A 13,062-nucleotide genomic window follows, 5' to 3' on the forward strand; every position below is an offset into this window, starting at 1 on the left:
TTTGAGCAGCTAAACCTCCAGCTATTTTTGAAACATGTTCCATGGTGTATCCTTCCACAGCTTGAAGGATTGGCCTGAGAGAACTACTGCCAATAGCAACGTCCAACACAGACTCTTCCAGTTTTGTTTCGCAACAGTTCTGTATTACTAGTCACCCCTTCTGTTTTACAAAGTTATTTTTTCCTCAGTAACTCATCAGTCATTGTGAATCACTGAAACACCCCTAAAGATCAGTAAATAGTCTTGTTCTTCAACCCTTGAGACACTTGACTGGCTGCACAGCTGGCACAGCAAATTTCTGTTTATTTGCTTTCAAAATAAATGTAAGAGCATTTCACTTAAAAAGAAAAAAAACTATACTCCATGAGATCTTTCTTTTATATTAGTATTACAACCCCTCACTATTTTAATAACATTTTTATTCTGGAATCAAAACACAGACCTTAGGATAAAGTATGTATGCGGGTTTTTGTATCCTTCTCTACAAAACCATATACTACTGACAATCTTGTGAGGTTTGCATATTATCTTTGCATAGTATCTTGCACAATATTTGACATGAGGGAAGGATTTGGTCATCTCATGAGCCATGTTTACAACTCTCTTCAGCAACGTAAGCACAATTTTATACACATCTAGCAGAAGAAATAAATCTCTCTGTGATTTGGCAATGTTAATACTCACGTTCACTTCAACCTCTATGGACCAGTCTCCTAGTGGAGGGTTCATTGACAACTGAAATTTTTTGGAAACTACACCCAAATCACCCTCCTCCATCAACCACTGCTGAATCAATTTCCTCCGAGGATCCTAGGAGAAAAGTCAAGCTGCATGTTAAATATGAGTTGCCTTGCTAGCAAGATTTAGGTAGCAATACATATGATCTGTGTTTTTCACAAATTTGGAACATATGACACATTCCAACATGTCACTATGTTCCTGTGGACACTTACTCGGATATATATATTCAGAGACACCTTGTAAGGTTTAAGATCAGGGTAGACAGTGACAATCCGGAAGAGCACATCTTGTCCTGGTTTATACATAGATTTATCAGTCTGGATGAATACAGAGGTGCTCTTTGACATGTACATCAAGCTGGTCCGGTTAGAGAAGATGCGCCGGCCATCAGCATGGCCTTCCACCAGTAATTCGTAATTCCCAGAAGCACTGTTCAGAGGCAGCTGAAAAAGAAATAGTGACTCTCTGTTAGGTATCAAAAATATTCTTGAAGATACTGTTATTTAAAAAACATTTGACAAAAAGAACTAATATATACCTAAACTTGTCAATTTATGTATATTCTCAAAAAGAGAAAGGGTTTTTTTCCATGACTTTAATGCGTTATTTCAACAATTACCTGAAAATATGTTATCAGAAGCATGTTTTCAACAGACTTCCATCTAATTCAACAGATTTCCAGGTTTTCAACAAGTATCTATGCATTCATATGCCATTCACAGTCTCACACATACATACATTGTGCTCTCTCTTTTCAGTTGTTTAGAAATTTCCTGGGTTTGATATAACGGGCTAATACTCTTCTTCATCACTTTTTTGCCAATAAATTTTCCAAAAATAAAAGATCTGAAGAAGGTATGTGTAAGCAAGATGAGCAGGACTGTAAGAGAACTTTGCACTTGTTTTTTTTTACAGTCTTTAGCTTTATATCCTTTGGGGTAGAAAAATCAAACACAGAATTAATATCTCATGAGGTGAGGTACTGTTTTTCAATAGCAACTTCACAGATTCTGTCCCATTTCAGTTTAATGGTTCATAATTACAGCACATACTGTGACTCATTTAGAAAGTAAAATAATTATTCTTCCCAAAATCTTAAGAAATGAAGGAACAGAAATTATATATGGTTAACTTATTTTGGACAGACATTGAAGGATTCTACAGTACAGGCAGAAAAGACAGATATCACTGGCAAGGAAATTTAGACCACATTAAGATCAGAGTAATCATGCACAGGTTTCTTTTCTCTCTCTCTCTCTGTGTCTTTCCAGTGCACAGCAGAAATCCAGAGCTTATCATTCAGATGCATCGCTTCATTTCCTAAAGTTAGCTGGGAGGAATCTCAGTCACAGGGGTTGAAAGGCTTAAAGCAGAGATGCTGCAGCGCATTGGAATTTTAGTTGAGCAGAGCCTTCACAGACAACCACTGACCCCAGGGACATCCCAGCCCAGATGCTGGCTTCTGTACTGCCAGAACGTCTCTTTGAAGAAAGGAAAGGGTTTTAACACAGCTAATTCCAACAAGCAGCCCTGCTGAAAAGCTTAAGAGTCACATGCTTCTGTTTGGAGTTAAAACTGTAAATCTGGAGTAAAACCTCTGAAGTTAAGACAACTAAAGCAGACAGGCTAGCATTTGTCAGCATAACATATGGAACTGAAGCACTCCTCTTGCACTGTAATGAAAATTACAGCTGTTAACTCACCAGGCACAGCACTTCAAAAGTATCCTACCAAGTCCTATAAAGAAAGGCTGAATTGCTGTCAAAGCTCATTTTAACAGCGCACAGTGAGGTAACAGGCATTCACAAACATGGGAAAATGTCACTGGGTGACAAATGAAGTAGATGCAAATGTCTGTAGAGAACACATTTCCTTCTCTGTGTGTTTACCTCTACAGAGGAATCAACTACAATTCTATTCCTCTCGGCTGACTTTCTGTTTTTAAAAACAAGCCAGGAAAAAAAAAATCAAGAAGGGGGAAAAATAAAAAGGCTCTTTTTCACCCATGAGCAGGCCTATGATGACATGGGAAGAAGACACTGCCCCTTTAAAATCTGCATCTAAAATTTAATTTTATAAATCCAAAGCTTCACACTGAAATGGATTTTGCATTTTGTTCAGCTGCAGGTTTTTGTACACACATTGCCAAGAACATATGATTCACGTATTTCAACACCCTCCAAATTCCACACCAAATATTCTGCAGTATGTTACAGCCTTAGCTACTGCATCTGTCAAATATTAGCTTATTATTACCTCAAATATTCATTTATGAATGTTAGTATTTCTTAAAGAAGCTGTAATCCCTAAAAAGCATGTAGGATTCACTACAAGAATTCCAGGACACATTATAATCACTCAAAATCAAAATGGTGAAAAATAACCTTGTTTTGTTTCATCATTGCAGTGAACTGAACTTACGGCATTATTTTAACATGCTTGCAATTATTGTCTTTGATTTCTTCTTTAAAAATCTGTAAATGCCATTTAGAGACCTCATCTATTTTCCTGTATCTCTTTCCTATCACAAATATTGATAGATTGCGTGGGTTCCTCCCTAGATTTTTACACTTTTTGTATCTCAAAAGATCTTTCCTTCCCAAAACACCATAACAAAACTGCCTATTGTACCTTTCTTGATGCAAAGGTCAGACACAATGACGTTTGCATGGCCATGGCAGTGGATTAGGACAGCTGAGGTGCAATGTAACCCACCTTCTGTTTCGCACATCTATGCTACCAGAAACTGCACTAATATAACACTTCCACAAGGTCATTGCTACAATAATAGTAACTACTTCAGCCCCACCAACTCCTTTTCTAATATTTCTCAACCCAAATATGAGCAAGGCAGCTTTTAACACTAAGTAGTAGGAACTTGCTGCGAAAATAGTTTATCTTAGTCAAAACATCCCAAATGAATGGTATTACTATCCCCATTTTGGCACTCCTAAAACAAGAGAGAAAAAGGCCATCTCACATACTTCTGACTACACCAACCACCATCACAAGTACGTCAGACAAAGCAGCTACTGTTTCCTCTGGAAAAGATGAGGCTGAATCCAGAAACGCATCACACACCTTCTGCTACCAGCAAATTACACTCTGGACAAAACCTAAGTCTACTGTGGCTACACAAATGAGTAAAAAATCTTACTGTTAAAAAATGAGTCAGTTCATCCTTCAGATAGCAGCAAGAGAGGGAGGAAAGTACCCTGCCTAGTTTTAGGTGCTTGAACATTTTAAGACCTGCCCAGATTATATTAAGGCACTTGTTTAGGTTTTTTTTTAATGAATGGAATTTTCTACATTTGCTGTAGTTCATAGAGATGTATTTCAACCTAGTAATTTTCATAATGTTGAGCTGCTCATTGTCATTGATTATCTATCTATCAAATAGTTCCAGATTATTTAATCAGAGACAGTTTATTTGAGATCAGAACTTAATCCCAGGATTAAAGGATACCCAGACTTAAGGATGACTTTGGTAAAACTTTTTTCCTGATATAAGTACATAACTCTTTAGATTGAGTTTTCAAGATGAACGTCCAGGATCACAAATTCAGGATTCATACACAACACACAATTCAAGACACACTTTTGGGGTTTTTTTATGTACTTTTACTGAATGTGCATTTCCAAACCTTTACAAAGACTGTACATAAATGTATTTTTATTTTAGTATTTCTCAACTGTTGCTCTGCACAATTTTTTCAGCTGTAATTAGCCTTCATGGTGTGTCTAAAATACAGATGTAGCTTATCAGCCAGTAAAAAAAGCCACAAATCAAATTTCTGTGTTCAAGTTTTATGATAGTTTGTGTTGATGCTGGAAATCAGCTCCCAAATTCTGTAATTACTTCAAACAAGATGCACAGCATTTGATCTGAAAATCCTTGATTTGGTCAGTAAATACATTCATCTGAGACTGTGAAAATAACTGGGATCACATGCAAAATATATCATCGGCACCAACGGATGGCAAGTTACAGGGAGTCAACATTTTCTAAGGAAGGAGGAAATGAAAAAAATACTCACTACTGGAAGAACAAGAGTCCCAAAGGTATCTGAACAAAAAAGAAGAAATACCACACTGTCAGAAATCTGTGAGATTAATTACCATAAACTTACCAAAACATCAACATTATCTTAGAAGAGCAGTGCTCCTCCCCCTACACAGCTGATGGAAGATGTGAGATACCTCTTGCACTGTGCAAACGTATAAACACCAGCATACAGCAACATTACTTCTCTGTTTGGTGGGGGCTGTTGTCCATGTTCACTGCTTGAACGTTTTTCTTTACATTCACAGAGACTGAAACACTTTTACGATCCATTCAACCCTCTATGCCACCCAAGTTATTTTCCATTGATTCTGCAGCCCAGGTAAAGGCTAACATTTTTAAAACAATGCACAGGATTTATCACCCTTAAGCAAAGGAGCACCCAGAATTAACCTCACTGCATTACGTCACCATGGGAAAAAGTAACTAACATATCAATATATTTGGGTTAATATAACACTGCTTTAACTGTGTTTTTAGGTAATGTGGCCTCAAATATTTTTAGAATCCAAATAAATGTCCTGTTAAACTCATTACATCATGAAGCCATTAGTGCCACAGCTCTTATCTTAATTACATAATGTATTATAGAATAGAACAGAACAGAATAAAACAGAACATTCCAGCTGGAAGGGACCTACAATGATCTTATGGTCCGACTGCCTGATCACTTCAGGGCTCACAAGAAGTTAAAGCATGCTATTAAGGGCATTGTCCAAAATCCTCTTAAACACTGACAGGTTCCAGACATCAACCTCATGTCTAGGAAACCTGTTCCAGTGGTGGACCACGCTCTCAGTAAAGAAATGCTTCCTAATGTCCAGTCTGAACCTCCCCTGGTGCAGCTCTCAAGCATTCCCACACCTCCTACCACTGGATACCAGGGAGAAGAGATCACACCTCCCTCTCCACTTCCCCTCCTCCGAAAGCTGTAGATAACAGTGAGAGTGCCCCTCAACCAGATTAGAGAAACCCAAAGTCTTTAGCTGCTCCTCACAGGATGTACCTTTGAGCCCTGTAACCAGTTTTGTCGCTGCCCTCTAGATGCACTGAAGGACTTTCTAGAACTGTGGGGCCCAGAACTGCAGAGAGTACTAAAGGTGAGGCAGTACCAAAACTGAACGCGGTGGGATAATCACCTCTCTCGATCAGCTAGGAATGCTGTGCTTGATGCACCCCTCAAGTATGTGGTTCCCCCTTTCGACTGCCAAGGCACACTGGTGACTTGTACATGTTTCTGCCGATTCCATTCAGTTAGACCTTCTTATGTCTCCTAAAAAGCAATGGGTTTATACCTATCTTTCACTCAACTGTTTCACAGAGTAAGCAAAAAAAATTATTTATTTATTAATGTCCTTCTTGATCCTGGACCTAAAGGCATTCCAAGATGAAGTAATCACTTGACCTCTGAACTTCAATAAATGTTAGTTTTAGAAGTCAATGTATTCTTTCCTTTGACAGTGGCAAACAGAAGAATCTCAATGAACTGAATACAGGTTGTTCTGACTGTTGCCACACCACTAAAGGAAAAATGCTATCCAGCATGTACCATCTATTCAAATTATAAACTGGGTTAAACCAAATGACTCACATCCCACAAATTATGTTCGTGGGTAGCACACTGCAATACTTCATTCTGGTATTCAAAAGCTTCAAAGGCATGGGCAGTACTGTGCCTAAGGAACACAGTTCTTTCCACAACGTGTTTATGTTGCTGCTAAACCTGTATTTTTTTTTTTTTTGTATCATCATTCTCTCCACTTGAGAAGCAACCATGCAGTCATTAACTCTTGAGGAACCCCACTGGCTTTTGACGTTTTCCAGACAGAAGTGTCCAGCAAAACACTTTTCTAAGTAGCCAGTGGAGACTGCCCCAATTCACAGTGGCAGGGAGCCCCCACACTTGGCCAAGGTTGCTTGGCACACAGGGCTACAGGACAACTATCAGCTACAGGAGAGGAAATACAAACTCCTGCAGAGTACCTGATCCATAGGCAATGTAAACACCTCTAGGTGCACTGATATATTTATTCCCAGCATCTACCCAAACAACCCCATGCCCAAACAATTGCACTAAGATACATGACTTTAGTTAAAGGAAACTTACGGCTTCCTAACTCAGGAGAGGGTAAGTTATTGTAAGTAGGAAGAATTTTTCTTAGGGAGTTATATTTCACTGTAAAAAGAGCAAGATGCACAGTAACTAGCAACAGAAATGGTACCAAGTTACCTCCTGAAATTTCTCTCAGTTATACACTAAAACTCTAACCCTTCTCGTTTCTTTCCATGTGTGAAGTAAGGCTGTGCTAAAGCCGGGGTCTATACAACTACAACCCATAACACTGTGTCACCAGAAAAAAAAACCAAAAAACCAAACCTTTGTCACTGCTGATAACTGGTTATTAACAAGGAATAGAAACCATTTATCACATGTGTCTGAGTTCTGTATGTATGTATCACATGGTTAAGTTCTGCTACCCTAGCTTTAATGTAACCCACACAGCTAATTACAGCAATGGCTACAGGAGTGACTTCAGTACACTGGGAGACACCAACCACAAATCTGGTATTTGTACCATAGCCCACCCCACGGGGTTTCTATTTCCATCTTTTCCCCACCAGTGCAAACACACTCATACCCACACACTGCAAGGGCAGAGTGACAAGGGGAACAGCTGCACAGTGTCCTGTACAGCATCTTCCAGCTTGCAAAGCAACCTTAACAGGGCAGGCACTTCCAAACTTTTTCATCAGGGTAGTGCCTGCTTGCCTCCACCTGTTTTGAGAACAAGTGGCATGCAAAAACCCAGAAATCTTATGGCAGGTTTCTTTCCTGTTCCCAAGGCTGGGAGATCTAACACCAGGTCTGAGCTGGGTACAGCTGTGATGCAGATGGGGAAAGAGCTGGGGAGGAGGGAGATTTATATCACAGTTGCATTTGTGCAACTCAGAAAGGATTTACCTTCTGAGGCAGTGCTAGGGAGCCACAGCCTCCCTGGCTGCTGTGATAAAGCCCAGAGCGCTAATTCCCAGCCAGTGAAAATCATAAAAGAGGCTCCAGGGCATGAGGTAATCTTCCAATTTATGTTACTATGTAATTATTTTGCTAGGAATTGAGCAGCCTGGGCAGATCTGAAATTCTTTAGCATTGCAGTGGATCCCCCTGTCATGCAAGATTTTCCCATGTTCTCAGAGACTATCAAGCTGCAGTCAATTCCCTGGAGCTCTGCTCAACTACGCCTAGGGATGACTTTGGACATGCTCAAGCAAGAGCTATAGGCAAAACGTTTCCTTTATGCCAATGCTGAATAGCGGAAATTCACCAATTTTTCTCATCACTTGATGAATTAAAGTTGTATTTAATCATACAGCAATTTCAGGTTTATAAGGAATTAACCATGGTCCAACAGCTAGCATGCAGCACTGCCCTGCTGCAAGCCCTGCTATCATGCAGCTGACTTTTACCCACACGCAGTGTGTAACACTTCCACATGAGATCAGTCAAGTCTGGTGTCTACTGTCCCCAGAAATGGCAACAGTCTTCTGTCTTCTTCAACACATCCCTGCAAAGAATCCCTTCAGTTATGAAATACAGGTAACTAACTCCAGGCAGAAGAAGTAGGTTTAGAAGGGAGCCCAGAACAGCTAAGCCACCTACATCAAGCACTGCAAACCACAAAACACTTCCTCCTGATTCATTCCATCTGCTCTCTGCAGCAGCAGAATCACCAGCACAAATGCAATGGGACATAGCAAATGGGAACGACCAGGCAAGCGCACAGGTCCCTGTTACAAGAGATTAGTTACTGAAAACTTCCAGCTGGAAACCACAACTTGGTTTTAGGGAGAGACAGGAAAAATTCAGTGGACTGTTCTGGACTAATCTTGAAGACGGTTAAAAAACAAACTACCAAAAATCCCAACAGAAGCCACATGAGACTTCAAGAAAAAAATCTCTTTCCTCATCATTTGCAAAACCATTTCTTTCACAGAATTCCTAAGGCTTGTACTGTATTTCTTCAATAAATACTGCATTGGAAAAATACATGGAAATACAGTGGAAACAAATGCCACTCTCTCCTGCCTCCTTTTCCTCAGAATCCTTGGCATTTAGGATTTTCCAGTAGAAGAGGAATCAAAGACAGTGTGGGAGTGACATGTCACCAGTATAGATGGCAGGAGGAAATCGTCGTCTTTTTTAAGTATTTTTCTACCCTGCCATTTTTTGTCAGTCTAACAGTATTATTATCGATAAAGCAAATAGAAAAAATTCTATGTAAACACATGCATGTTTTTTTTAGACTTATGGAGAGCTGCACAAACAATGGTATCTTAAATTCTTCCCACTTCATGGGCCTGACCCAAACACAGAAACTTATGCTACCTCTTCTTGAGATGACACCACTAGGAATACTCATAAATGTTCTAGCTTCCACCCCTAAAAAAGGACAGAGGTTTGAGAAAAATGACTGTATGGCTTGGCACAGTGAACTAGAGCTTGTGCCAATATACATCAGTAAAGTAGCACTTCAGTCTCTCATTTACATAAAGTCAGCACTGACTGTATATTCTAGCTCATGTGGCAGTTATTGCTACAAACAAATTTTCTCACTTAAACTTTTCTACCTATGTCTTCAATCCTTCTTAGTAATGTGTGAGAACAGAAAAATTATAACTGGAATCACTTCAGATTGATTTACTGAAACGATGCCACATCTTTGCTCCGGCAGCTGTGTTCATATATCTATCCATGCTTAGGAAATGTTTACAGAAAAACATTTTCTTTGCAGTGGCAAATGGAGTTATTTTCTACTGCTGAATCTATTTCAAAAACTCACATCATATAAATAAAAATTAGTGTTCTTCAATGTCCTTCCAGATTTTTTTTCCTATCCAAAATATATACTCTTTTTGTGGTTAAAAAAAAAAAAAAAAAAAAAAAAAGGAAGCGGTAATGCCAAGGCCTAAGCTGTCCAGGAAGTAAAAAACACTTATTCTTCAAAGAAGAATCAACCTGCAAATCTATTGAGTTCGCAGTTTGCTTTAAATACATTATATTCCTCATCTATCATGCTAAATCTATCACCCAAATTAGCACTGATTAGCTATGCAAATAGCCCAAATACAGAGCTTGAGCCACTGCTGTTAAGTTATGGCTCAGTTTGGCCCAGATGACAGACGGAGGGGCAATACAGCACTCAAACACGGAATAGGGATTGCCAGGGGACGTCAGCATTCAGGCTGACATCCAAAGCCAAATGAGGCCAACAGGCCTGTAGCAAAGAGGTATAACTTGCTCCAAAAAGCCTCCTAAGGCCTGTCTGCCAGCACTACAGACATTTCCCTCCACAGCCGCTTCCCACCCTCCTATTTCCTCCACCCCCTGTCCTTTTCAATCGTTTTTGCAAACCTGGAGGCTAAAAGCACTCCGAAATTGTAAAGGGGGAGAGAGAGGGGCGAGGTAGCCGTGCTGCCTATGGAGAAAGATGTAAAGGGACAGGAGGAATAATCTAAACTGGACCAAAGTTTATCACCTGAGGGCCTGGTCGAGCGACTGGGCATCACAGCCCTAGAGGACAGAAGAAAAGCAGAAGAGGCGCTGTCCGTCCTCTTCTCTGCCCCCTGACCACAGCATTCTCTGTGTCTTTCCACCTTACATGGCAAAGGAGTCATGGTACCCCCCTGCTTGTCCCTTCTACTGATTCAGCCATTTTTCTCTTGTCAGCACTCTCAGATCTACCCTTGAGGAAAACCACCATCTCCCACCCTCTCAGACCAACAGATACTGCCTATGGCTGGGCACCTCTTCCCTTGCCCTGCCACATCCATGATCCCTTCCCCAAGCAAGTAGCATGTTTCCTGATAACTGGCCCTTTTTAAACCTAAAGCACAATTCAGACATGTGATTCTTCAGTCAATCTTCTAAAGTCAACCAACCAACTCCATGGGTTATACTATTATTACCACTTTCAGCTGAGTAGACAGAGACCAGCCAGTTGCAAGAACACGGTATTTAGAAAACATTCTCTGGTTTATCCAAGACACTGCACACTGGGTAGGAAAACAGAACAGCTTCATATTTGCAAAACTAAATAATCTTTGTAATCAGAGACCTTCTGAGAGCTATCCAGGCACTACCATTGCTTAAACTCAAGTACAGCCTCTTTTCAACTTTTTCCCAAGAAAAACCTAAGAGCCGTCCATGGACTTCTAGTCATGCATATGACATTACCACTGCCTACCATACCGTAACAACTATACTGCCATGAATAAATTCACAGCTGTTAGGAAGGCAATTCTTGGATACTACACAGGAAACGTTCTTGATATCAGATCCAGTCTATGAAACTATACAGACAATTCAGAATAATCTCAGACTTAAGCCTTTTACACAACTAAATGTGAAATACATTTCATCCCCTTGGTGACTATATACAAACACACAGGCATCTGCACATCCTGCTTTCAAGGCACTACTGGTCACCATTACTATCCACTCTGATGTCCATGAAATAAACACAGACAAAGCCACTATTAAGGCAATTTAAAGCACCTGCAGTTTTTATTCCAACTTAAAACACAGGAAAATCACATTAAGACAAAATATGGCTAAGCCTGTACATGCTACACATTTAGCAGTATTAGTACTACCCTCATCACATCAACTGCTGTAATTGGAGCAAAATTTCAAAGTCAAGTCACTTCTCAAACTCATTCACTGCAAATAATGCATTCAGAATCTATTGAAATTTCTGCTTAGAGGGAGTGAAAGAAAGAGGTTTGTTTTCATATTGGTTTTCTTCCATTTTCTGGAACACATTCAAAGTTAGTGATGACAAAGCCACATAACTTTCTTGAGGCAACAAAATTATTTGAATATATAAAGGTATTACCAGAGACTTCCTGCATCAGTAAATAAAGGCAATATAAATCCCTAACCATACAAAATAAGCACCTGGACCTCACAGCTATACCTCCAGGAAGCTGAAAAAGTGGTCTGTCACTATAACCATGTTTTCTACGCACATACTTACTTAGACTGCAGTGAATGTAGGTGAACCAGCATCACCTCTTGACACTTGCTATTCAGTCTCTGCTGACAGGATCTCAACTCTGCCTTCACAAACAGGCAGTCATGGATAGCACAGCATGGAAACCAGCAACACTGCCAGCGCTGACAGACATGAGGGTCTCATGAAAAGAGAGGTTGCCTCTGTATAACTGGAAACTCCTGAATTTCCCAACTGCTTGCTGCCTCCGCAGGTACTTCTATAACTCACTACTTCAGCTTGGATCTCCTTCTAACTAGACACCACTAAGGACATCACCTTAGACCCATCTACTGTTAGCTCCCACTCTTTTCTCTTTGAAGCTACTTTTAATGTACCTAATAGTACATAACAGGTGTATAGCACACTTCTCTTGATACTTCACCCCAGTTCCTCCCATCTCTCCTCAGATGCTTTCCAGAATGCATAAGAGACTCCCAGGGTCAAACCAAAGTCTGTCTGGCTTAAGGTCCCATTTCCAGCAATGGTCAAGTGTGGATACAAATATGCAGCTAGCAAGAATCTTTCTTGCTTCTTTCCAGTCCTGTGAGATATTTTTCTCTCTCACAGAAGATATTAGTAGAGTTCTATGAGCTATGAACACCTGCAACCTTGCAAAGCTTTGTTTACGGTACAGTAGGAAAATATTTTGACAATGGATGTTTTAGGATTTTAGCCAATCACCCCAAGGGGTGGGTGATCCTTTGACCAATTAGACTATGAAAAAAAAGGTCCATAAAAGAGTTGTAAAATAATTAAGTAAAGGAATCTTCCTGCACATTGCCTGCCTGCTGGATCTCTCTTCTCCTCCCTACCACCATGGGATACCACGACAGTCAAGGACAGACATCTGAAGAGCGTAAAAACCAAACAAGTACACAGTGACCCTTCCTGGGTACTCTTCCCAGCCTACGCAATGTGTGTGTCTTTATACTGGGCCAACCCTTCATGGACTTTTGTCTTGTAAATTTGTGCAATTGTGTTTTCCATCCACAACAACTGGGACATGGAGTTCCACAATTTATTTTCATCTCACGTGAAAGCCCATCTTCTTCTGTCAGGTTTGAACTAGTCTCCTGAGAGATCTCCGATCCTTCCCTCTGCTTTCCCTGGCATTTCTCCAGTTGGTTCACAGGCTCGATGATGAGTGCCAAAAATCAAGCACAGCATTCCTCACGATGCCTAATTAGGCTGTGAAGATTACTAGAA

General features: G+C 40.2%; 1 protein-coding gene across 3 annotated transcripts in view; it reads right to left on the bottom strand.

Annotated features, from left to right (window-relative positions):
- Window positions 1-13,062, bottom strand: part of CD109 (CD109 molecule) — a 68,359-nt gene that overhangs the window by 48,406 nt on the left and 6,891 nt on the right. For 2 of the 3 annotated variants that reach the window (XM_039568620.1, XM_039568622.1), the window contains exons 3-5: window positions 4,779-4,807; window positions 954-1,184; window positions 685-810 (exon numbers count right to left, since the gene is read on the bottom strand). In XM_039568620.1, coding sequence (XP_039424554.1) covers window positions 685-810; window positions 954-1,184; window positions 4,779-4,807 — 386 coding nt within the window. The remainder of the gene's footprint in view (window positions 1-684; window positions 811-953; window positions 1,185-4,778; window positions 4,808-13,062) is intronic. The other variant, XM_039568621.1, reaches the window with a different exon arrangement.

Source organism: Corvus cornix, chromosome 3 (assembly GCF_000738735.6).
Source record: "Corvus cornix cornix isolate S_Up_H32 chromosome 3, ASM73873v5, whole genome shotgun sequence".
Lineage (NCBI taxonomy): Eukaryota > Metazoa > Chordata > Aves > Passeriformes > Corvidae > Corvus > Corvus cornix.